Raw genomic sequence first — 22601 nt, forward strand, 5'->3', positions numbered from 1 at the left:
GTCGTTGGGGGAGCTCAAGTCAAGTCACAGCGTCACGGAAGTTGGTGCAGCCGGGATCTTTGCACAACACCAATGTCAGCCGTAAATCGTTGACAGTCTCCGCGCACAGCCGGCGACAGCTTCTTCCGCCTCAGCGCCGCCGTCTGCCCCCTTCCCCCCCCCGTTTTACAGCCGTCTGTCTGCTGCCACACAAGTCGCACCCTGCGCCCATGGCCTCAGAGCGGCACTCGACTCGACCGTTGCCGCCGCCGCAGCCGGACAATATCCTCTACACAAGCCCCGTCGCGACGTACCAGGCGCGCAGCCTACCGCTGAACATCTTCGCTCTGATTCTGACCTATGTGTGTGTTTGGGCCCCGAATCCCTCTTGAAAGCGGACGCACGGCTAACAAGCTATTCTAGATCGATGACTTGGGCGACCTCGCGCGCATCACGCGCACGTCGCGGCTATGCTACTACATGGCGCTGCCGCGGCTGTATGACAAGGTGACGCTGCGGTCGTACTCGGAGTTGCGCTACACGGAAGATGGGCGGCCGGAGGGCTACGGCAGCGGCAGCCCGTTCTCCATGGGCCTCAATGGGCTGGTGACGAAGAATGTGGCCCATTACGTGCGCAGCTTGCGGCTGGTGGGCCACTGGCGCGAGAGCGACAACGACGACTTCAAGAAGGGCCGGGTGCCGGACAACTCGATGATGCTGAACATTGCGGTGCGGGCGGCCATGGACCGGATGGAGCGGCTGGAGGAGTTCCAGTGGGAGCTGAACACCAAGCCGCTGCAGACCATCTACTCGGGCTTCCTCTCGTGCCCGACGCTCAAGTCGCTGACGCTCAAGTTCCCGGCGACGCGCATTCCGCGGCCGACGGTCATGATCCCGCCGCTGCCGAACCTGCGCGAGTTCAAGGCCCTCGACATGGACCCGCTGTGCTACCCGGACGACATTTCCATGCTTTTGCTGCACAGCAAAAAGCTCGAGTCGCTACACCTGCACTGGTCGCCACGCATGCGCGAGGCCGGCGAGGAGAGCACCAACCTGCACGCCTACTTTGGCCGCACCATCGCCGCCAACTACCGCCTGCCGCTCAAGAAGTTCAGCTTCATCAACCTGTACACGCGCGCCAACGTCGACCTCGAGTCCCTCATCGATATTGAGGGGCTGGAGGAGGTCAGCTTCATCAACTGCAACACGCGCGACGCCATCACCGTCTTTGTCGACGAGACGTGGCGCATGGTCGAGTGGCGCCACAGCCCCAAGGCCCTGAAGATGATGCGCGGCGACGTGCTAGACTCGAAGCAAGCCGGTGTCATGGCCACCCTGAAGGGCCTGGAGCGACTGTACCTCGTCAACGCGCGCTCGCGCTCCGACCGCACCACGCCGCCTTGCAACAGCGTCAGCATCAACACCAACGCGTTCGACACGCGCACACCGCCGAATTCCGGCTCAACCCCGTCGACGCCCATGACCCGCGAGCACGCGTCCATAGCCGGCGACTACCTGGCCGCCATTACGCGCCAGGTGGGCCCCTCGCTGCGGCACCTGCTGCTGAGCGACCAGTGGGTGCTGGAGCCGGCGGTGCTGATGACGCTGGCGCGGGCATGCCCGAACCTCGAGCAGCTGGGCATTGCGGTGGCGGTCCATGACCTGGAGGCGCTGCACCAGGCACTACGGGTGCTGCCGCGGTTGTTTGCGCTGCGCATCCTGCTGACGCGGTTGAAGGCCGAGGCGATCGAGCTCATGCAGAGCGTGGCTGACGAGCTGCACCAACAGGTGCTGGGCTACGAGCTGCGGCATGCGCCGTGGGACCACGTGCGCTGGCTCGGGGTGGGCGACATGTCGTTTGAGCTGGGCGGGACGCACGTGGTGCCGCTGGACGCGGCGGCCGCGGCCGGCTCGAACGGTCCGCAGGGGCGCGGCCAGGGCGACGAGCTCGCCGTCCGTCGCATTGTGACGCGCGTGGAGCCCGAGGCCGTGCGCGACATTGAGATCTGGAAGATGGATTCTTTTGAGGTGTATTGAGTGGGAAGAAGGGAGAGAATGGAGAGGGAAGAAGCATCGTGTTCGGAATGGTCACGGCAACGCATTTCCTCATGCATGGCATAGGGGACGAGGACGAAGTCGAAGCCAAAGCCTCTCGCCGTGTCCAGACAGCGGGTTGCGGCGGGGGAGCGAGACATTGGCCATCACGAAGGTACGCAGGTACGCAGACACGACAGCAAACGCAGCAAACGTCGAGCAAGAGCTCCACGGCCACGTCGGCCGGCCCCGCGCCGGCCTCCTACCTACATACGTACGCGCCCTATGCAAGTAGTCATGCAACCAGCACGCGAGGGTAACACGGCAGCTACAGTCGAAAGCTCAACTCGGCTCAGCTCAGCCCTGCTCAGCTCAGCTCAGAAAGAAGCAAAAGCAAAAGCAAAAGCAGCACAGCACAGCTCAAGCCAGCTACAGCGCTCCATCAGTCGGTCCGACGACGACAAACACTCTACCCTTCCAGCGGAGGAAATCCGCCGGAGAAACGGGCGGCGGCGGCGGCGGGTCTGGTCCGGTCTGGTCCGGATGGATGGATGGATGGATGGAGGAAGAAGGCCAGGTAGCTAGGTAGGTAAGTAGGTAGCCCAGCAACAACGGCAGCCGGATAGATCAGATGTGAGGTGGAGTATGAGGGGTGAGGAAGGATGGGTGTAGCTACCTACAGCTGCTGCCGCCTCGCTCGCGTCCGTAGAAGGGAAAGAAGGAAAAAGGGAAGGAAGGAAGACAAAAGACTGAAGTCACAAAATGGCGTTATTTACCTTTCATTCATTTATCTGTTTTGATACTAAAAGGGACAAAAGGCGGCGCGCGCGGGCTCTATACCCTACTCCACTCCCCGCCACTCTACTCCAATTGAGGGTTTTCTCTTTCGTGTTCTTTTCTTCTTCGTTAATTGGCTGAAGTGGGCTGGGCTGGGCTGGGCTGGGCTGGGCTGGGCTGGGCTAGATGGGATTAGATTGGATGAATGGATGGATGGATAGCTGGCTGACTAGCTGGCTGCAGCGGCAGTGAGTGGCACGTAGATACCTACCTAGGTAGACAACTACATAGACGCATAGAAAAACGCTACAGCACACAACACAACATCACCACCCCCCCTCACCAAGCCCTAAATCCTCGCCCTCTTCATCCCCGCCCTCAAACCCACCAAGATCATCCAAATCCCCCAACTCCAAATCCACAAGCATGACCTCCCCGACCCTCAATCTCGCCGCGCCCACGGCCTCAAACCGCCACCAGCGCACCGCGCCCTCGCATTTCCTCTCCGCTTTCGGTGGCACGGGTGTCGCGCTCCCGCTGTCTCCCAACCCCCTAGACGGCGCCGCGAGCGCGCACCCCAGCGCCTCGGCGTGGATGGGGGGCGCGCGGGGGGCGAAGATCTGCTCACTATCTCCAGAAGAAGAAGCAGAAGAAGTATGCCGCACAAGCCTCACCGTCCTGACATCCACGCCGACCCACCACGCGCTAGCATTCGTGACAGCCCAGTCACGCGCCCGCTCCGGGACCGGCGCGCCGGGCATGCCGGGCAGGTCGGCAAGGGGGTTGTTCCACTGTTTGGCCGGGGTGGAGGCGTTTGTTTCCGCGACTGCGAGGGCGAGGGCGAGGGGACCCAGGTGCAGGGAGGCGGTGGAGTTTGCGCGGGGGAGGGGGGCTAGGGGGGCGGGTGATAAGGAGGAGGGGGGGAGGAGGGTGTATGTGAGGGAGAGGTGGCCGGCGGGGAGGGGGAGGGGCGCGAGCCGCGTGTGCGTGTTGGGGTTTAGGGGGAGGGTTGTGTTTGTGCTGGTGCTGGTGAGGGTGACGCTGCTGCGCGCGGCGTCGGCCCAGGACGGCACGCGCAGGTGCAGCGTGAAGGGCGCGTCGGCATTGACGGCGTAGTGCAGCGTCAGGGAGAAGGGATAGCGCGTCGAGCACTCGACGTCGACGGTCCCGCCACCCGCCGCCGGCAGCAGCGTCGTCCGCACCCTCGACGGCACCAGCAGCGCGTGCGCGATGCCGTCGTCGGCGACGCGCGCCCACGCCGCGGCGGCGAAGCGCGGCCAGCCCTGCGCGTGGTTGACGGTGCAGCAGGGGTAGTTGCCCTCGACGGTGAACATGGTGCCGCGCGAGCCGACGTTGAAGAAGCGGTTCTGAGTGGCCGGCAGCTCGGCCGCGGCGGGCTGGTTCGCCTGGCCGACGTACTGGCGGGCCCACGCGTCCGGGGCCAGCTGCGCCGGCAGCGCGTTGAAGGCGAGGCGCTCGGCGGCGTCGGCAAACGTGGCGTCGCCCAGCGTGTGGTAGAGGGTTGTGAGGCTGCGGAGCGTCTCGACTACGGTGCAGGTTTCTGAGCCGTAGTAGGGCGCCAGGCCCGCGAGGCGCTCGTCGGCGAGCAGGGCGCCGTACGTCGTGGCGTGGTGTTCGAGGGTTTTGAGCACGCCGAGGCGGGTGAGCGCGGGCAGCGTCGCGTTGGCGGGCTTTAGGCGGCGGATTGTCGCGAGGGTTTTGAGGCCTGGGGACGTAAGTGTAGGTAGATTGGCCGAAGAGGATATACTCACCTTGGCCGGCATTGACGCCGTGCTCAAACGGATACCGGGGCCCATCACTCCCCTCGGTATCCAAGAAATTCAGGTCGCCCTCGATGAAGCCGTCCTTCCACCACCACCCCCAGTCCATGGCGCCCTGGACCAGCAGCTCCATGCACTCCCACAGCTCCGCCTTCCACGCGTCCCCCGTCCCCTCCCGCTCCACAACCCACATCAGCACGCCCAGCAGATCCGCCACGCGCACGCGGCCCCACGCAAAGTCCGCAGAGCTCAGCTCGTCGCCCTCGCGCCAGACATAGCCGGCCAGCCCATCCCGCAGCATGCCCACCAAGCACGTACTAAACCTCCGCAGAGCACGCAACACCTTCCCTTCCCAGACATCCGGCTCGACCTCGACCAACCCCACCAACCCCATCAACAACGGATACCTTGCCCACAGGTTCCTGCCCCTTCCAACCTCGGGCCCAATCCAGCCATCCGCCTGCTGCAGCGCGAGCACTCTGTCCGCGGCGTCGCGCGCCTGAGCGAGGACAGCATCGCCAGCCTCGCCGCCCGCCAGCGCCCCCAGCGGCACGGCGCCGTTCAGCCAGTACGGCAGCGCCTCGCGCAGGCCCGAGTACTCGGCGCCGCTGGCGGCGGGCGCGTGCAGCCAGCTGCTGTTGGCGACGGGCGCGTAGAAGGCGTAGAGGTGGCCGGCGAGGCCGGTGGCCGAGAGCTTGAGCTGCGTGCGGAGCCAGCCGGTTGGGTGCACGGCGCCGAGGGGGAGGGGCGTGAGTGCGAAGGGGAGAAGCGTCGTGTTTGTGTTGTTGGGCGCTGCTGTTGCTGTTGCTGCTGCGGGGAGCAGCAACCCCGCGGCGAGGGAGACGAAGACGCAGACGAAGAGACGGAGAGAAAAGGTCGCCATGGCGGCATTCGTACCTAGGTAGATAGAGACTCTTGACGCGACGACAGAGCAGAGCAGAGCAGAAAGCAGGCACAGAGACAACTTAACAAAACAAGACCAAAAGAAAAAAAGACAAGAAAAAAAAAACCCCACCCACAGCAGCGCACCGCGCCTAAGTACCTACCTACCCCATTCCACCCCACAATCCGTACCTAGCTAGCCATACACCATACACCGCACGCTCGCACGATGACGTCGCTGCACCTCTCGCAAACAATAGCATTCGCAGTTAATGTACGGATCCGTATGTACCTAGCTGCACGAGGACAAGGCAAGGCAAGGCAAGTACGCATGCATGTGCCTCTACCCGCGCGTGTCACCTGCCCGTCCCGTCCTGTCCCGGTGGCTATGTAGGGCAGAGAGAAAAGGGCAAACGGCAAACGGCACCTTGCACGTACTGCATGTATTTACGTACATACATGCATCCATCCATACCGGCCGACGGCCGACGACGACGACGTCGTTGCGAAATGCCCACAAGCAAGGGGGTGTCCAGTGTGCTGTCGTCGTGTGCGGGGAAGCAACTGTTGCCGGCCAATCCCCGCTCACCACCTACGACTGAAGCGAGGTTAGTCACCCGCGAGCGACCCTGCGGGTGGTTATATCTGCTACAGATGTACCCACGTTACACGCACTCTGTCTCTTGCAGCTAATCATTTCCTAGCGCATCACAGCCATCCAATCAAATCAACCAATCAATCACTCAATCACTCAGTCACTCAATTCCATCCATAGTTAATTCTACTAAAACAGCCTCAGCCCAAGCCGAAAGCAAGCGCAAACAGGGAGGGGGAATAGGAAAGCCACAACAAGGCCAAGAGAAGAAAGAAAACCAACCAAAGCAAGCATCAAGAAGCAAAAAGCAATGCAAAAAAGACACAGCATTAGTATATACAGCTCCTACGCTGAATCAATCCAGCCATCAATCCATCAATCAATCATCAAAAGGCCGCGAGGCGGGTATCAGGAGGTGTGAGAGAAAGAGAGGGCATCAGGGCAAGAGGACCTAAGCATCAAAGCCGCTCCTGTCTCTACCCCTACAGTACGTGGTCTGCTCTGCCCTCTCTCGCTCTCTCGCTCTCTCACTCGCTCGTCCATCCAGCAAGTCATTCACCACCACCCATTCATCGATGCCATCCATCCATCCGTCCGTCCGTCTTTCCATCCAGTTGTTCGTCCGCCCACGTGAAGAAGGAAAAGAAATAAAGGAATAAAGAAAAGAAGCCTCGCCGAATTAGGATCCAATCCAATCCAGTCCCAGTCCACTCCACTCTCCCAGTCTGCGATTATCGTCCCATGTCCGGTGTGTGCCGTACCTGCGCGTCCAGGCCGTTATAACGGCCCCACGGCTTCTTTTTCCCCGCGAGAAAATCGAAAGAGAAAAGAAAAAAAAAAAAGAAAACAAACAGATTATTACATCTTCCGCCCAGTACGTTATCCACTCCCAGCTCCGTGCTATGCAATTCTGCATCTGCCAGCAGCTAGCAGCAGCCAGGAAAGTTCCACCAGGCTCTTTCAGACGCCACCAAGTTCTTCCCCAACTCCGTTCAGCAGACTTCATTTATTTGTTGTTGTCGCTCTTCTTGTTGTTCAGGCCAAAGTACAGGCCGACAACCAGGGCGATGATGCAGATGATGATGACGAATACGAACAAGGCCCAGCGGCGCAGGCGGTTGCGGCGCTTGATGTGCTCGATGCCCTTGTCCAACTGCACGTTGGCTTGCTTGGTCTGATCCAACACCTCCTCGGTGCGTCCCTCCGTCTGCTCGATCTGCGGCTCCTGCAGCACCACCTGCTCGTTGAGCTGGGTGAACAGCAACGCCAGTTCGCCCATGGTCTTCTCGATGCGCTGGATGTCGTTGTGACGCGCGCGCACCGCGCCCATGACGCTGTTGGCGTGTCCGGCACGGTTCGATTTGAGCTGTGGGCACACTCTTGTTAGCTAGTGCGTTCTTTATACTGGGGTTTTGCGCTGAGCGGCGCTCGCGCGAGCTGGTAGTGGACATACTGCAGTCTGGAAAATACCCTCGCTGCCAAAATCGGTCTCGGCCGCTTGCTCGACCTCCTCCTCTGTAAGCTCCGGGTTGACAATGCGGACCTGGCGCCTGATCTGGTCGCGATAGCGTTCACGGTAGTCGGCTTCAAGGCGCTGATAGCTTTGGAGTTCGTTGGTAAAGCTGGTCTTCAGGTTGCGGACCTGGCTGTGCTTGGCCGGGTTGCTGCCGGCGCGCACGGCATCCGTCTCGAGGAACTTAATTTCGTCCTTGATAGTCATGTTGAGCGTCTGCGTGCGGGAAACGAGGTCTTCGAGCTGCCTGTTGGCGCCGCTGTCGCCCGTGTCGGACAACAGGCGCTGATGGATGGTGCTGATCTGGGTGATGTGCGACGTCAATTCGCGGATGCGCTGCTTGGCGCCGTCGACGCGCGTGAGGAAGGCATCATTGCTCATGATGCCATGGCTGTGCACAGCTGCAGGCTGGCCAGCATGGGCGTCGGAGTACTGCGACGGCTGCGAGTAGTTGGAGGCCTCTTGGTGCGTGAGCGGCGGAGGTGCGGCGGCCGTGTTCTGATGATATGCGAAACTGAACGTTAGCTGAGGCCGTTCGTCTGACGTAGACGCGCATGTGAAAGAGGTGATGACATACCGAGCCGCCGTACGGGTTGGAGCCGTAGCCGCCGCCAGTCGTGTTGCCGTAGGGGTTGGCGGAGGCACCGTAGCCGTCGCCGCTCTCGTACGGGTTACCGCCGTACTGCTGGTAGGACATTGTGGGTGGAGGTCAGGCGGTGATGGCGCGGTGCGAGTTGTCGAGTCCCGGTCGTGTTGTCGAGTCGGCGGGCGGGAGACGGCGGAAGTTATTGACGCAATGCGCTGAGTAAGAGGGCGTGGGCGGAGAAGGCAATGGCGGGAGAGCAGTTCGTCGACGAGAGGGAATGTGCGACGAGTTAAGGTGTGGTCGAGGTCGTGGGTCGGTGAGCGAAGTGAAGGAGAGCGAGAGAGAGAGAGAGAGAGCGAGAGAGGTTTAATTTGGGGCCTTGCGCATGTTGCCGGGGCGCAGTGCAGCTGGAGCGTCGCCAGCCAACAACAAGGCACAATCACAAGGGCACTGTGGCTGCGTAGGCTCTGCGCGCGAATCACGGCGCGAGCTTCTGCTACACTGCCCTCTTTTTTGCCATTCACTCTCGCACAAACCCTCGCCGTTCCAGCTAGACACGTTCTCACCGTCATCCTTCATGAAGATTGGCGCTCCCTCGGCGCGCTCCGCGGCCCGCGATACGGTCCCCCAGCGCCCGTGTGCCTGAACATCAATCGCCTGCCCTCAGTGCCCGTTCTCCCTAACATTGATTTTCCACTTCCGATGAAACAAAATTCCACAATCCCCCGCCGCATCCGTGCTGCCGCTTCTCTGTCGCTCGATAAGATAGCCGACTGGAGGCTGCAGCCGTTCGCGGCTCAAACGTCTCTCACCGACCCTCCCGCCGTTTGTGCTGGCGTACGCGCGGGTGACCTCTGCCTGACCACCCGAAAGCCACCGCCCACCGCCCACCGCCCACCGCCCCAAAATCAGCCCCCAGGCAGGCCCCATCTGCGCTGGCCAAGGATAGAAAAGAAGGCGATGCAAATTCCCACACTGACCAGCGGTCCGCATTTCATCACTCCTATATAGCGTGACTTCGGGTACGTATCGAGGTATCCATTGCCTGATGCGGATACGATGTATTCGTCACCACTCGCATACTTGGCCGTCTCCGCGCACCGTTTCTCCACGAATGTCTTGGGGTGTAATGCCGTTGCTCGCATTCACCCTTGAAATCTAGGGCGAGAGTTCGGTGTAAACAACAGAATGCTCTAGGCCTTGGAGACAGCCTGGTAAGCTTATGCTGCGGCAACAGCCAGATGGGGCAGTGGCTGCGAAAACAAATGTGGAGGATTGCGCGAACCATATCACTAGCCGTCTGGTTGGGCGTCGAAACACGTTTAGGTGACTCTTTGTCATGACACAGCCTCTCTGCACATTGCCACTAAGGCGTATGTAGTAAAGAGACATTCGATGGACAACAAAGTCACCGCCAGTTTTAAGTTTAGCCTTGGCTACTATTACAAGGGAAGCAAAGCTTGACGTGGAAAAAAAAATATTGGCTTCTCATGCCTAGGTCCAGCCCACCAGGCTAAAGGATAGGAAGGGTTATTGTGCTTCTTGAAGCACCAGCGACTTACCGTTCGACTACTTGAATGAGACCCTGGATGCTGTCCAATTCCAATGGCGGAGATGCTCAATGCCTCTGTTGAAGCTGAGGTCTGTGCAGCATACCCCGTCACCGTTCTTTGAAACAGTTCCTTCACTGAGCCAAGTTTTTGAATCAATGCTTGCAATTCTTTCGTCAATTGATACCACGATAACAATAGGGCCTTTCATCGATGACTGATTGAATTACAGACGTTGTATCTGCTTGAGCCATCTTCGAGAGAGTAACGTTAAGCTTGGGATGGATCACGGGTAAGACGAAAGATATTTACTAAAAGAATCTAATGACTTCTTTGCATTCCAACAACTGTGGTGCAAGCTAGTACTGCCTTAAGTACATCAGACTGTCATCCAAAACAGACTCATGCCCTCAATCATGCTGCAGACCACGGGGCTTGCCAGGCTACTCCTTCATTCCCTCTTCGAAGATGCTCATCCAGCGAGACCACTCGCAAGGCTTGTTCTCGCTGGAACAATGACTGCAGTTGATACAACCGTCACAGGTCTTGCCTTCAACGCCCCAACAGTTGTTGCACATGAAGTTGGTATCCATTTCCTTGATCGTGTTCTCGAGGGACTTCTGGCGGCCCTTCAGCTTGGCCACAGCTGCACGATCCACCATGCGCTTTTCCTTCTCGGCTTCGACTTTCATACTCTTGATTTTCGCCTCTAGAGCGAACCACTCGTCCTCGATGGCTCCGTACCGCCAGGTCCTAACATCGTCCTTGGGCTTCAACTTGTCAGCGACGGCCTTCCCCTTGACAGCTTCGAGCTCTTCTTTGATAGCGTTCGTGTCTAGATCACCTACGTCGACCATGGTGGGCGGGAACGTCTTGTTGAGTTTGTCCTTGGGACGGCTGGGCAGGACGCGAATACCGGTCAAGTTCAGGTCAATGATCTCGTTCGCGATGTCAAGCTCTCCGGTTAGACGGCTGATTTCCTTGTCCTGGGCAATCATGTCCTCTTCTTGCTCCGCAATTTTCTTGTCCTTGGCGGCGATAACGTCGATCAGTTCGGCAATTTTGTCCTTTAAGTCTTCGACGCTGGGAGTAGTGTTGACGAAACTCAGGCGCGACATGGCGTCTTCCGGTTCCTTCGTCATGGTTATGTCTGGATGGGAGTGATCTGTTTCATGTCAACGTTGTTCAACCAAACCATTGGCACTTGCTGCCATTAAGAGTAAACTTTGTGCGCATGTTGGCATTTTAGACTTGGGTGCGTACATTTGAAGACAATAAATGCTGCATTGTCTGGTTCGTAGCGAGACGGTTGGTTGATGGATAATTAGAAAAAGAGAAGACGTACTGCAAGGGAGGATTTATAATGGAGCAGAGACGGCCGATCATTAGCGACTGCCGTGGTGTTAAGTGAGTGGGAGTACGCGATTGGTTACTGCTGATGTTTTAATAGCGAGTCTCTTCAGATCTTCTTTTTCACCGTTTTTCAGTCACATCCACCGAGGGTGAGTGACCTTTCAGTCTTAAATCAACCCCCCTTCCGCTTCTTCTTGCTCCGCCCGACCTTCATCTTCCCCACATCACTCACCTCTTTACTTACCAAAGGTACCAATTAACACACTTGCTCTTAACATAAATTCCCATCAACAAAGCTAACATTCGCACTACTAGACTTCACTGCAACATGGTCGGCCTACTTACACCCCAGCGTATGGGTCATCGACATACAAAATCAGACTCGGCCTTCGTCGTTCACCTCACCACGCGTGCCGCCCTGGACAATGAGCGTGACCTCGTTGCCAACATGGGAAAACTCACCTTAGACGTCGAGGGCCTCAAGCAAGAAGCTTCAGTGAAGAACAATAAGATTGAGTCCCAGAAGACCCTGATCGAGAGGCTGGAGGTCAAGAACGAGAACCTCAGAACCAGCCACTACAACAACAAGCAGTTCTTCAAGAACGAAGTCACCGAGCGCGATGCCAAGATATTCAAGCTCATGACTGAGCTCAATGAGACGAAGACATCCCTTCACCTTGCCGAGAAGCGAGCGGCCCAAGTCGCAAACATGGGACGCCTCAAAGAGCGCAACCAGGAGCTTGAGCGGAAGCTCGCAATGCTAGCCACCAAGAGCAATGGAACGGGAGACACGGAAGCCAAAGCCGGTGGCACGCACGAATCGCCGAAGCGTTCTAACCTCACCGAGCCACCGCGTGGAGTCTTCATCTCAAAGGAGATCCAGCAGGATGCCGTGAAGTGCCACAAGAGACGTCGCACTAACAGCTTTGGAGAACGAAAGGACTACAACGGCACGAAGAAACTGTCCTCCAGCCCTTGAAACTGGATCGGAATAACATACGCTACATGACGAGAAGGGCGGACATCCGGACAGATGATGGCTTGCAGTTTTTGCTCCATGGTAAATGGTGGATTGGATGAGTGGTTTTGGATGACAACAGCTTTCTCTTCTCTCGGCTTGAGATCTTTTGAGGTAGACAACGAATCAATCTACGTTCCTTCACGTCTTGGTATCCACATTTGAATTCGCGTTTTCTTCTGACGAGACGGTACGAAGCCAGGTCACTGTAGAGCGAAGCCAGATGGGCGGCCACTTTCTGCCAACAACTGTTAACACAAACAATCAACATCAATCACCACATACGGCCATAGGTCACAGAGAACATGGCATCCCGTTCGCTCTGCCAAAATTAAGCTGTGAACCGGCTGATTAGTAGTCAGGTGGGTGACCACTGGCGAATCCCAGCTGTTGTATGTTTTTATTTTCATTTTTGCTCAGTGGAGATTCTGTTGTTGATACTGATGAGAGCTGCTGTAAACGGATTCGTTTGTTTTGGCTCATGGTTTCCTAGCTCTTGCGAAGTGTTTGTTTTGTAGTTGTGGTGGAGTCGGAGGAAGTGGAAGATGGAGACCGGCTCTCACGGATCAATTCCTTCTCCGTCCCTATTCCAGACTTCACCTTATCTCCTTGCACCAAAGCTTCAACAACATTTTATGCAAAAAGACCACTAATATGCTTGATGAAGTCATTCTGTCTGTCAGAAGCACCAATGGCAAGGACTCGTGGTTGAACTATCGGTAGCAACTGCTGTCCACGCAGAAACCTGTATTCACTGCACCGGAAGAGCCGGTTGCTTACCTCGAATTATCGGCCTGCACTGTCGGATCATGAGACTGATTTGCACTACAATTCATGTGCGCTGACGGCCGAGCCGGGATTTCACCACGGTATTGTATTGCGAAAGAGCAAGGGTTGTCTATGGCAAATGACCGACCGCGATTCCACCCGTATTTGGTTGGGTATGCCGCGGTCGGGTGCGCCTTAAACATGCGCCGTGATAAAATTTGGCGGTAGGCTAGCGAGCAAGTGAATAGGAAGCTATCCGAAAGGTAGAAGTAAACTAGTGGGACAAGCGAGTGCGGGAGTTGAGATGGCGTATTTGTCTCGCATCACTGGGGATTGATCACCATGATGGTCATAATGATCATTCCCAAGTTTGTTAGTGTGGGCGGGAGTTGTGTCTTTACAGGACTGTTAATGCAAAGGTAAAAGCCTTGATTCCGGCTGATTTACCCGTAAGTACCGATCCGTACGTTCACACTGCACATACGATGTGTGATAATGTGTGAAGAAAAAATAGTCCCGTTTTCCTGGAAAAATATAATAATGACGTTGTCGATTTTAACACCACTTATGTCTTCTTAACATGTTTCTACTTTTAAGGTTTGCCATTGTTATGACCTTCATAAATACCTGTCTTTCTTTGTTGTGTTGGAGCTTACAACTCACCTTTCGCCTTCCCTCCCTTTCAAACAGCTCATGTCTCTTTCCAGGCCACCAAAATTTCTCGCAACCCCAATCAATTTACCAGAATGCGACCATTCCTCGAGGCCGGCCTTCGAAACTGGCATAGAATGCTAGGACTCCCTCAACAGGCCACCCGATTTTGGCACCGGGATCGCCTTCGCAAGGAACTTCGTGAGGCGCCTACGCCATTACTGAAGCTCAGCGAGTCTTCCGATGTCTTCTTCAGCATCAGTCGGGCTCGTTACGACGGATTTGCCATCCGGAGCCTGCCCTCGCTGGCTCCTCCACGTCACCTCCTGGTATACGCATACATGCTGGGCAAATTCACCATGAGGTGGGCGTTCTACAGGACCGTCGCCGTCCTCTGCAAGGCCCCGAACCGCCAGATGGTGAACGAAGTTGTCAACCCCGGTAAAAACCATAAGCTTTTCGAGGTCGCCACGCGCCACAACATCGATTCGAAGAAGTTCTTGCGGGTTGGCCTCCTGGTGCGTCGTGTCTGGCCTCTACTTCCGTAGAGATGGGCAGGGTGCATCACAGTGGCATTTGCGGTGCCACAATACAAAAAGTTTGGAACGACAACACAACTTAAGGATTTGGCCATGTTGTTCCCTTGTCGCTTTAACAAACTCCAATCAAACCGTCTTAATCGCATATGAATTGTTGCAGGCCTTGACAGTGCAGTACGGCATGCTAGCACGCTCTTCGGGTTTAATCACTAAATAGCACGCTGTTCTTTTCGGCTTACCGTGGTCCTTTTTTCTTTAACACCTCTCTCAATTCAACCTTTACCGAAAATGCAGGGCTCTAAGCTCCTGTAGCTCCCGCTAAACCCCACCTGCGCCAGGTGTCATATCACAGACACTGAAATAGTTCATCACAGTGCTCACACCAACGACACAATAGACGCTTTCCAGCAGGTTCCAGGCGTACTGCCAACCTGAAATTATGCTATTACCGCCCTGTCGACTGTCCAACCGAACCCCGATAATATTTTCCTTCAAACTTCAAGTGACATAACTCCCTCGATCGCTCAAAACGAACAGCCCCGGCCTCAGATCCGTTTGGCAAGACAATGAACTTGCGGATCTGTACATTGCCCATGTTAGTCTTGTCAAAGCGGTCAAGGATAGGGGTTGTTGTACAAAAACACACACAAAAGTTCATTCTGTTAAGCAACGAGACAGAATAGCGGAGTTGGAGAATATGGTCAGAGAGTTCAATGAACAAAACAAAAAGCTATCAAGAGACTGGCAGGGAAAAGCAAACAGCTTGATCATTTGATGTCGTACATTCAGGACACGGCTCTTGTCGTCAGCACAACACTGAAATGGAGATTGATGGGAAGAAGGCTAAGTGTATGGCAAGGTTCGCGGAGCTCAAATAAAAGAACAGCCGTTGGAAGAAGGAGCACCAGGAATATTGTAGGAACCCGATCAAGCAGCGGGAAAGCTACCAAATGCAGATAGTCGAATTGTAAGCAGACAACAAGCGCTTATGCAACATTGGCCACATTGAAGTCATCCAGCGCGTCAGTCATACTTCTAAGTTGTCGGCAGGACAGTGCAAAATCAATTGCCGCCATTTCATCTTACGCAAGCGGCCCTGTAACGGTGCAGCGAATGCAATGGGCAAAAAAGCCCATGCACATGCCTAGAGTTCCGTCCAGGGGCACATGTTCGAATCCGGGCTGCAAGAACATACATGGCGAGGAAGGTTACGAACATGTAATAAGTCGCTTTTTAAGACACTGTATACCATAAAGTCCGGCAGGCCCAGCTAGTTTCATTTTCTCCGCAAAAACAACACGTAGCAGCAGCTTTCACCACATTCGCCTTGCGCTCTGGACTTCCTCAGAAGCTTCAGTGTCAAGTTATCAGCAAAAGTGCTGTAATACCGGCAAACACCACCCCAGAGCATATCTTACCCCGCCTTCTCTGACATCCCAGCATTGCAAATACCTCAAGTTCTATCTTAACCACCACGGCGCTATCAGGACAACTAGCGTCGACTCCTGCCGCCTCAGTGTGGCAATATAAGACCAGTCAACAAAGGGTGTGTTGATGAGTTTGGTATTGTAGTTCGGCTTCCAATATAGATTCTCCACTGATAAGCCAGACAAGCCACAAACCATTCAATTGCTCTGCGCTTGATGAAATTGAGTGAAAACCGGTTGCATTACGCGTACGCCTTTGGCATGGATGTTCCTCACGACGATCCTATATGATATGCACTACCGCCCTCTTAGCGCTTCCACACCGCGCTCTCCAACACCAACACCAACACCATCCCACACGCCAAACCCACTTCCAAATCCCCACAAACACGCTCACCATCCCCACACCACCAACACACCCACCGCAAACCGCCCTCCCGACACCGCTCTTGGCTCCATGATAACAAAGCCCCCACATCGCGTGCATGCCGCCTCCCGTCAGCTACGCCCACGCGCTCTCATCTCCAGCGCCAGCGCGCTGGTGCACGTGCAATCGTGCCATCCCGTCCGCCACTCACCCGTCGTGGCCCTTGGCCCTGCATGCAAGCCCACTTGCATCATCCCGATCCCGCCAGTGCCAGTGCCAGGCATCAGACACCGCCCCCCGATCCGGGGCCCCGCACGCCACGCGCCCCTCCCACCAATCCAACATCATCGCGCCGCAACTGACGAAGCGGCGTCGGCCGGCGTCGGCGCCGTCGGTGCCTAGCGCTGCTGCTAGCTGCAGAGCCGCCTGGAACGGACGTCTCTCGGAAGAGGAGACAGACGCTAGAGTACTGTGCGTCGATGGCTGCTGGTTGGGCTTGCGTCCAGCTATTTTTTTTTTTTTTTTTTTTTTTTTTTTTCAATGTTTCGCCTTGCCTTGTCGCAAGGCGGCAGTGGGGCGCCCCCGGGTGGACGTCGGTCGGGGCCTCTCTCTCCGTGCGGAACTAAAACGACACGGCGTGCACGGCAGCCGCAAGCAGCAGGAGACGAGACGGGACGCCACGGAGGGAGCGTGCAGCCTCAACTACCGAGCCCCGGCACTGCTGGACTTGGCGGTGGGCGATAGATAGCACGACCGTTTCATGAGGTTTCATTCAGTTGAGAGCTTTTTTGACCTTGCGGCCGGTGCGCACGTAGGATGCTACCTCTAGCCGATGTTGTTGGGCGACGTGCGGTCACGGCATATTGGGCTGAGAAGGGCGATCGCGCTCGCAGGGCGTTTGGGGGCCTGGAAAAAGGGTCTATTGATGCTGGGTTTATTGGTCGGGGGTGTTTGGAGCTGTCGTCCCCAGGCGCTCAGTGCGGTCGACGCGCAAAGGGCGGTTAGAATCGGTCGACCTCATCGGGCGCGGGTTTCACGCTGTTGGACCACGCGTTGTGGTGTTGGATGATGATTGACTGGCTGCCTACGACGTGGAATCGTCAGACAGCTCTGCTCTGCCTTCAGATTTCTGCCAACACCTCAATAAATCACCAGACTCGGCATTCCTTCCGTTTCACGACGAGCGTCCCCCGCGAGCGAGTCAGCCCCACATCCGACTGTCGATCACTCTTCAGCCCTTCCGTCGATTTTGCGGAGAAATGGAGTGTGGATCCGAGCTTAGTCCACGAACTACAACCGCGTGAGAGGCGTAATGATAGCCGAGGTCGCTATGGCAGGGTGCCAATATTGCTGCGTTGTCTGCTAGCAGGCTTCCATTGAGACCCTACTGGTTGCGTCACTGGCCGATGACGCTACTGGATGCTCTTCTCTGCTATCCAGCCGGTTCTTACGCCATCGAGTCGTCCGCTCCAAGCGGAAGGGTTGCTCATCTTTAGCTCGCATGAAGCGGCGTACGAGCGGTTCCATCTACCACCAACACTGCCGCGGTTCGTCAAGACGCCTGGAACGTATCGTTGAGATAGTCAACGAATAAGTCTTTAATCCGTGTCTTCGATAAATTGTGCTGACGGTTTAGCGCGATAAATTGCCGCCGTATACGCTGCATCTGCGGCAGACTCAACGGTCGTGCAGGCAGCTCGATTGCGTTCTCTGCGCCGGGGATGCTAACTTCACCACCACCTTCGCCGGGATGATCGGCCTGGTAAGACTGTATGGCAGAGATGATGTCAGAGGTGGTCTTGTCCAGCTCGTACAGGTAGTTCTGCTCGGTTGCTGGTTTCTGCAATGGCGCCTGGTCAGCAAGTAGTAATGGACGGAGGCATTGCTAAGATAGCGACGGAAAGGCATACCAAGACAGTCGCGGCATTGGGCCTCACAACCTTGGCCTTGCTATCATTGCCTACCATGGCATCCCAGATCTGCTCGAGCGGCGGCGTGTCGTCTTCGTAGACGACGGTGAAGAGAGGGCTGTCCCATCTAGTCATGCCGTTTGGCTCCTCGTACCTAAAAACGAGATTCTCAAAATCCTCTTCGGCATATCCGCCGTCCTGTTCGCTGTCCTCGAGTAGACGCTTGTTGATTTCACGGCACTTGTCCGCCCGGGTTCCTACGTGGACCTCTGGGATCGTCAGCATGGCCCGCGTGCGGAGAGAGTGGCGGGATGCATACAACGCAGCTGGGCGTCTGCATGGCTTTGGCCTCGCAGTAGAGCTGGTATCGGAAGCCCTTGATGTAGTACAGGCCGTCGGCAATGACGACGTCGTCCCTGCTGAGGACGCGCTTTATGGCCGACGCCTGGGTGGCACGGGCATCCTTCTCGGCGCGCGCGGAGTGGTAGACATCGCGCGACAGGGCGAGAGAGTGGTCGCTGATGTGGTGGAGTCGCAGGCGGGCAATGCGGGCGTCGTCGGCGCGGGCGATCCTGTCGCGGAAGTAGTCGACGAGCTGGTGGGCGCGGTGCGTCTTGCCGGCGGAGGGATAGCCGGAGATCAGGATCAGCTGCAGACGTCAGCGACCAGCCGGGGCGTGGAGACGGGGCTTGCAGCAGCTCACGGGCATGGCTGGCACCTGGGCGGGCTGGGCAGGCGTGGAGGTCCAAGCAAAGCAGGTCGGGCGGCCGTCGGCACAAAAAGTGTTCCATGCGCACTGGCGGCCGAGTGGGTGGTGCCACAAGGGTCCTCCGGCGCAGGAAAGGACATAAGAGAGGCGCCTCTGCCCGTCCTGCATACCCCAGACTTGCACCGTCGCGCGATCGTCGATTGCTCCCATACTCCTCCCAAGCTCCAGCGCCGCCCGTGAACGCCTCCGCGTCATTTTACCTGCCGATTCTTCCCCTTCTCTACATCGATATAACTATCGCCAACTCCCACCACCACTCGACACCATGGACTCCACCCCCGCCAGGCACAACTCCTTCGCCTCGCAGCGCCCGACCTTTCCCGCTGTCGCCTCCGCTTCCTCCTCCACCACCTCCTCCGCCAGCCAGTCCTCCAGCAGCCTCTCCACCCTCTCCTCCTCCGTCTCCTCCACCAACGCCTTCCCCGCGCCGCATCACATCCCGCAACACCCCGGCTCACTGCACCCTTCCGCCGCCATGAACCTGCCCCCGCAGCAGCAACAGCAACAGCAACGGCAGCAGCAGCAGCAACAATATCAACTACAACAACAACAACAACAACTCGGCCAACAGCCGCAGGCACAGCCCCACATGCAAAGCTACGACTACAGACCGAACCGCGAGGGCGCGGGCAGCACGGCACCCGAGACCATGTCGTTACTGAAAGACTACAACCTGGTCGCCGAGGCGGCGAAACGAGCACAAATGGCGGTGCTGATGCGCGATCTCGAGGGAGTGGAGCTGTAGGGCGGGCGAGTGGTGTGATCGCTACTTGGATAAATTGACAAAAACTCACCCCCGACCGAGGCGGGAGCGACCGGTTGACTTGGTGGGCTGATTGATTGCCCGTCCCGGTTTTCCGAGGCGTGTGAGGAATGCAGCAGGGCGGCTCCTGGACGCATCCAGCAAAAACTTTTTACGGACTTATACACATTTCTGCCTGAGCGGGGCGCGGGCGCGGGTCGGGCACGGCGTTGGAGCGGGCTTGTTTCGAGTGTCGGTGCTGTTGTTTTTTTCATGGATACCAGCAATATATCTCAGTGTGCCTTGCCGCGTTTCGTGCTACGTGTGCCGTGTCTCGCGTCGCCGTCAGGTCCCTTGCGCGTGCGGCCGGGAACGGCGCGGCGCCGTCGCAGGCGCTTCCGAACTCCTAGCTATGTACGTGCGTGTACCTTGCGTGGGGCTTTCCATGTTCTTCACGATAAGCGTGCATACCTGTAACTTTGCTCACGCTTGCCGGCGGGAAATCTCCGCCCGCCTGCCTACAGACAACCCTCGTTGCACAAGCCCTTGAATCTTTTTGCAATGGCCGAAGCATTGGCATTGGAATCAGTCGCCGAGATCCTCATTTTACGCACGTAGTAAGCAAGCGTTACGCGCAATCATGACGGCGATCTCTATCTCGAAACAACCACCAGCTCGCCCAAACTGCCCCCGCGTCCTTCTCCTCCGCCCCCACACTCCTTTCCTTCAAATGGCCCGTTAGCAGCCTTCGCGCGCACCACAATAGCCTACTGCTCAACATGCCGCCGCTCTTTCGTCCTGCCCGTCGTCGCTCGAGAATCCGCATCGCTCTCTACGCTCTCGTTGTCCTTCTGATCATCGGCTTCCTGACCAACTTACGCCGCACCGGCGTCGACGACGCCAACTCCCTCTCCGACGACCTGTACGACTCTACCGCTGCCCAACATGCCACCGGCGAACCCTCGCGCCGCGGCGAGAAGGCCTTCATCATCGCGAGCCAGACGGGCGATGACGTGGACTGGTACTACCGCTACTTCCCTGACTGGAAGAAATATAAATACCTTGTCGACAACCCCAAGGCGAAGTTGACGGTGAAGAAAAATAAAGGTCGAGAGTCGATGGTGTATCTCACGTAAGATTGCCCTTTGGCGTAGCAGACCTCGCAGCACCATTTGGATACGCCGCCGCACCCAGGGACAACATTGACTAACGCCAGCCTTGCTCAAACAGCTACATAATTGACCACTATGAAGACCTCCCGGATTATATGCTCTTCCTCCACCCCAAACGCTTCCAATGGCACAACGACGACCCCGATTACGACGGTCTCCCCGTCCTGCGCAAATTCCAGCTCCCCTATTTGGCCCGCGAGGGCTACGTCAACCTACGCTGCGCCTGGGTGCTTGGCTGCCCTTCCGAAATTAGGCCATTTGGCGAAGATGCGATAGCTCAGCAACAGGCGCAGCAACAATCACACGCCGGACACTACTACCTGAAGGCTTTCAAGGAGATCTTTGGAGATGACGTGGAAGTACCGAGTCAAGTCGGAGTCAGCTGTTGCGCCCAATTTGCGTTGACGAGAGAAAAGGTCACGGAGTTGGGGAAAGATGTATTTGTCAAGTTGAGACAGTGGCTAGAAAAAACCGAGCTACCAGACGACATCTCGGGACGAGTTTTGGAATACTCTTGGCACAGTAAGTGGACTTCATCCTTTTTTCTCTTGAGGCTCTTCGGAGCGCCTTGTGCTTTACACTGGACTTCGGCGGGGACGTGAATACCATCGTTCATGTCGCGCGAGGTTGCATGATGTGGCACTCAGTGATGCAATTTGATTGGTTTGCGTCACTTTGGCTTGGATCCTCGCAATTTCCCTGCACCAAACCAACAGGCCGCTCCTCAGCCCCAGCAAACTTCACTATCAAGCTCTTTAGGCTAACGTAGCACGAAAGTTCTTTTTGGAAAACCACCCGTCCACTGCCCGAATGCGTCGGAATGTTATTGCAATGTTTTTGGTCTTTGCGATTCTCAATGCCACGAGGAAGGAATGTGTAAGGATATCACCGGTTACGACCGTTATGTCCTGCCTCCTTTCGCGACCATGCCCCAGGGCTGGCCGTATGTCGGCTGGGATGGCCAACCCCGCGAACGGGTCGTTGAAGTCGACGCTTAGCCGCCTCCGGTCCGACAGCAGACCGTGTTAGATGCATCAAGTACCTGCAAGGGAGCATGCTTATCCTCCCTGCGGCATCCGGTAACGACAAGCTGCGGGGTCGGGTTTACATGGCACAGACCACGGGACGATACTTGGTAGACATCTGCGGAGCCGTCCGTACTGTGGGCATCCGTCCAGATCAGGCTATCGCCGACCGAACGGGTTCACTTTGGACTACCAGAGAAGCGGGTCTGAATTGCGGGGCTCAGAGGGGCGTTACTCTGTATCGGCGGATCGAAGCTAGGTGAGCATATTGCTAGGCGCTTATTACAGCACAGTTATCGAAGAGAGCAACGCTCGACAGCCTGACGAGGCACCTACTCCGCGATCACTGCCTTTGTCACCAAGCCGCAGGGTTCTAGGAGTGAGAAGTGCGGGGTACGCGGGGCTAGGTGCTCTGGGAATGTTGGTACGGTGTACCGATGTGGGATAGCTGCAGGAAGATCTTGGGGGCGAAAATGAGGCTCTGCCCACTGCCCATAGTGGCCGGGCGTCTGTGCAGGAAGCCCTATCTCGCGGGCCCAAACGTGACACCCGACGGATACGAAAAACCGCAGGTCACGATCGTATGCATTATCGTGCCTGATGCGGGTCATGGCAGAGTGGTTTTTTACTTTTGAGTCTGTAGCACAATGACTTTGATTATCGACGTGTAGCAATCTGCTGATCAGGTCTTACTGGGTCAGCTGCATCAGTTTTCGGAGGGGTCTGTTGAGGAGGCTAGCTGAGGATTCGCGTATTCGTCTTCAGAACCGCACTACTAGTCAGCGTTCAACGGGTGAGATTACGTGGAGCTCAGCCTCGCTCGGGCGCTCAGAGCCGCATCCATTACTATCACAGGCGTCATGGTTCGAAAGCCGGCTCGGAGATTAACAATGAGGCTAATGATCCAGCTTCTGGGCTTGGACATGCTGTGTCACATTCGTGTCTGTGCTATGCAGGCTAGAATATTGCGGCTCAAAATCACAGCCTTGCTCGGCATGGAGGCTCAACTGAAATCTCCACATAACTACCATACCTCCCCCGTTCCTATCAATAAGGAAACGCCCTGAATTCTCTCGCTCTTCTAATCAAATGTCCATATAATCCTTCTTTCCGCTGCTCTGAGCGATGCACAGTTCGATTATCTACGTCACTGCCAAAGCTGG

The 22601-nt window shown here is 56.7% G+C and overlaps 13 protein-coding genes across 13 annotated transcripts; 8 read left to right on the forward strand and 5 right to left on the reverse strand.

The window, feature by feature from the left end:
* Positions 1–209: 209 nt before the first annotated feature.
* K452DRAFT_299264 (uncharacterized protein) lies at positions 210–2016 on the forward strand (the record flags this gene model as incomplete). Its single annotated transcript, XM_033542204.1, has 2 exons — positions 210–341; positions 403–2016. 2 exons carry the CDS (start codon positions 210–212, stop codon positions 2014–2016), a joined length of 1746 nt encoding a protein of 581 aa, XP_033396225.1.
* Positions 2017–2157: 141 nt separating this feature from the next.
* K452DRAFT_47667 (uncharacterized protein) lies at positions 2158–2687 on the forward strand. Its single transcript, XM_033546717.1, has one exon. The coding sequence runs from the start codon at positions 2299–2301 to the stop codon at positions 2596–2598; it is 300 nt and encodes a 99-aa protein (XP_033396226.1). The 5' UTR covers positions 2158–2298; the 3' UTR covers positions 2599–2687.
* A 1134-nt stretch (positions 2688–3821) lies between these two features.
* On the reverse strand, positions 3822–5340 carry K452DRAFT_216748 (uncharacterized protein; the record flags this gene model as incomplete). The annotated part of the gene is made up of 2 exons (XM_033536261.1): positions 3822–4516; positions 4563–5340. Coding segments are annotated over 2 exons (1473 nt in total), but the record flags the coding sequence as incomplete, so codon positions are not given.
* Positions 5341–5674: 334 nt separating this feature from the next.
* Positions 5675–6727, forward strand: K452DRAFT_47635 (uncharacterized protein). The gene is made up of 2 exons (XM_033546716.1): positions 5675–6061; positions 6158–6727. Exons 1-2 carry the CDS (start codon positions 5895–5897, stop codon positions 6501–6503), a joined length of 513 nt encoding a protein of 170 aa, XP_033396228.1. The 5' UTR covers positions 5675–5894; the 3' UTR covers positions 6504–6727.
* Positions 6728–6880: 153 nt separating this feature from the next.
* Positions 6881–8677, reverse strand: K452DRAFT_252194 (uncharacterized protein). The gene is made up of 3 exons (XM_033538244.1): positions 8139–8677; positions 7502–8059; positions 6881–7414 (listed from the first exon to the last, which is right to left on the reverse strand). The coding sequence occupies exons 1-3, from the start codon at positions 8256–8258 to the stop codon at positions 7055–7057; spliced, it is 1038 nt and encodes a 345-aa protein (XP_033396229.1). The 5' UTR covers positions 8259–8677; the 3' UTR covers positions 6881–7054.
* Positions 8678–8713: 36 nt separating this feature from the next.
* K452DRAFT_288600 (uncharacterized protein) lies at positions 8714–9123 on the reverse strand. The gene has a single exon (XM_033540690.1). The coding sequence runs from the start codon at positions 9075–9077 to the stop codon at positions 8811–8813; it is 267 nt and encodes an 88-aa protein (XP_033396230.1). The 5' UTR covers positions 9078–9123; the 3' UTR covers positions 8714–8810.
* Positions 9124–10140: 1017 nt separating this feature from the next.
* Positions 10141–10839, reverse strand: K452DRAFT_334896 (uncharacterized protein; the record flags this gene model as incomplete). Its single annotated transcript, XM_033545211.1, has 1 exon — positions 10141–10839. One exon carries the CDS (start codon positions 10837–10839, stop codon positions 10141–10143), a length of 699 nt encoding a protein of 232 aa, XP_033396231.1.
* Positions 10840–11378: 539 nt separating this feature from the next.
* K452DRAFT_299268 (uncharacterized protein) lies at positions 11379–12029 on the forward strand (the record flags this gene model as incomplete). Its single annotated transcript, XM_033542205.1, has 1 exon — positions 11379–12029. The coding sequence occupies one exon, from the start codon at positions 11379–11381 to the stop codon at positions 12027–12029; it is 651 nt and encodes a 216-aa protein (XP_033396232.1).
* A 1553-nt stretch (positions 12030–13582) lies between these two features.
* K452DRAFT_230443 (uncharacterized protein) lies at positions 13583–14035 on the forward strand (the record flags this gene model as incomplete). Its single annotated transcript, XM_033537095.1, has 1 exon — positions 13583–14035. One exon carries the CDS (start codon positions 13583–13585, stop codon positions 14033–14035), a length of 453 nt encoding a protein of 150 aa, XP_033396233.1.
* Positions 14036–15593: 1558 nt separating this feature from the next.
* K452DRAFT_288601 (uncharacterized protein) lies at positions 15594–16358 on the forward strand. The gene has a single exon (XM_033540691.1). It carries the CDS (start codon positions 15746–15748, stop codon positions 16220–16222), a length of 477 nt encoding a protein of 158 aa, XP_033396234.1. The 5' UTR covers positions 15594–15745; the 3' UTR covers positions 16223–16358.
* Positions 16359–17372: 1014 nt separating this feature from the next.
* Positions 17373–18501, reverse strand: K452DRAFT_359579 (uncharacterized protein; the record flags this gene model as incomplete). Its single annotated transcript, XM_033546283.1, has 4 exons — positions 18434–18501; positions 18050–18379; positions 17731–17997; positions 17373–17672 (listed from the first exon to the last, which is right to left on the reverse strand). Exons 1-4 carry the CDS (start codon positions 18437–18439, stop codon positions 17373–17375), a joined length of 903 nt encoding a protein of 300 aa, XP_033396235.1. The 5' UTR covers positions 18440–18501.
* Positions 18502–18762: 261 nt separating this feature from the next.
* On the forward strand, positions 18763–19459 carry K452DRAFT_288604 (uncharacterized protein; the record flags this gene model as incomplete). Its single annotated transcript, XM_033540692.1, has 1 exon — positions 18763–19459. A coding segment is annotated over one exon (482 nt), but the record flags the coding sequence as incomplete, so codon positions are not given.
* A 561-nt stretch (positions 19460–20020) lies between these two features.
* K452DRAFT_299272 (uncharacterized protein) lies at positions 20021–21411 on the forward strand (the record flags this gene model as incomplete). The annotated part of the gene is made up of 3 exons (XM_033542206.1): positions 20021–20373; positions 20472–20935; positions 21191–21411. The coding sequence occupies 3 exons, from the start codon at positions 20021–20023 to the stop codon at positions 21409–21411; spliced, it is 1038 nt and encodes a 345-aa protein (XP_033396237.1).
* Positions 21412–22601: the final 1190 nt, after the last annotated feature.

This window comes from Aplosporella prunicola, assembly GCF_010093885.1.
Source record: "Aplosporella prunicola CBS 121167 unplaced genomic scaffold K452scaffold_16, whole genome shotgun sequence".
Classification (NCBI taxonomy): Eukaryota; Fungi; Ascomycota; class Dothideomycetes; order Botryosphaeriales; family Aplosporellaceae; genus Aplosporella; species Aplosporella prunicola.

Bases quoted from the DNA above. Each gene is read 5' to 3' on its own strand.
- K452DRAFT_288601 (XM_033540691.1), top strand. From the start codon at position 15,746: ATGCACTACCGCCCTCTTAGCGCTTCCACACCGCGCTCTCCAACACCA.
- K452DRAFT_47635 (XM_033546716.1), top strand. From the start codon at position 5,895: ATGTATTTACGTACATACATGCATCCATCCATACCGGCCGACGGCCGA. The intron at 6,062-6,157 runs GTTAGTCACCCG...ATCATTTCCTAG, and splicing joins CCACCTACGACTGAAGCGAG to CGCATCACAGCCATCCAATC.
- K452DRAFT_288600 (XM_033540690.1), bottom strand. From the start codon at position 9,077: ATGGGGCCTGCCTGGGGGCTGATTTTGGGGCGGTGGGCGGTGGGCGGT.
- K452DRAFT_47667 (XM_033546717.1), top strand. From the start codon at position 2,299: ATGCAAGTAGTCATGCAACCAGCACGCGAGGGTAACACGGCAGCTACA.
- K452DRAFT_252194 (XM_033538244.1), bottom strand. From the start codon at position 8,258: ATGTCCTACCAGCAGTACGGCGGTAACCCGTACGAGAGCGGCGACGGC. The intron at 8,060-8,138 runs GTATGTCATCAC...GCATATCATCAG, and splicing joins CCAACCCGTACGGCGGCTCG to AACACGGCCGCCGCACCTCC. The intron at 7,415-7,501 runs GTATGTCCACTA...GTGTGCCCACAG, and splicing joins AGGGTATTTTCCAGACTGCA to CTCAAATCGAACCGTGCCGG.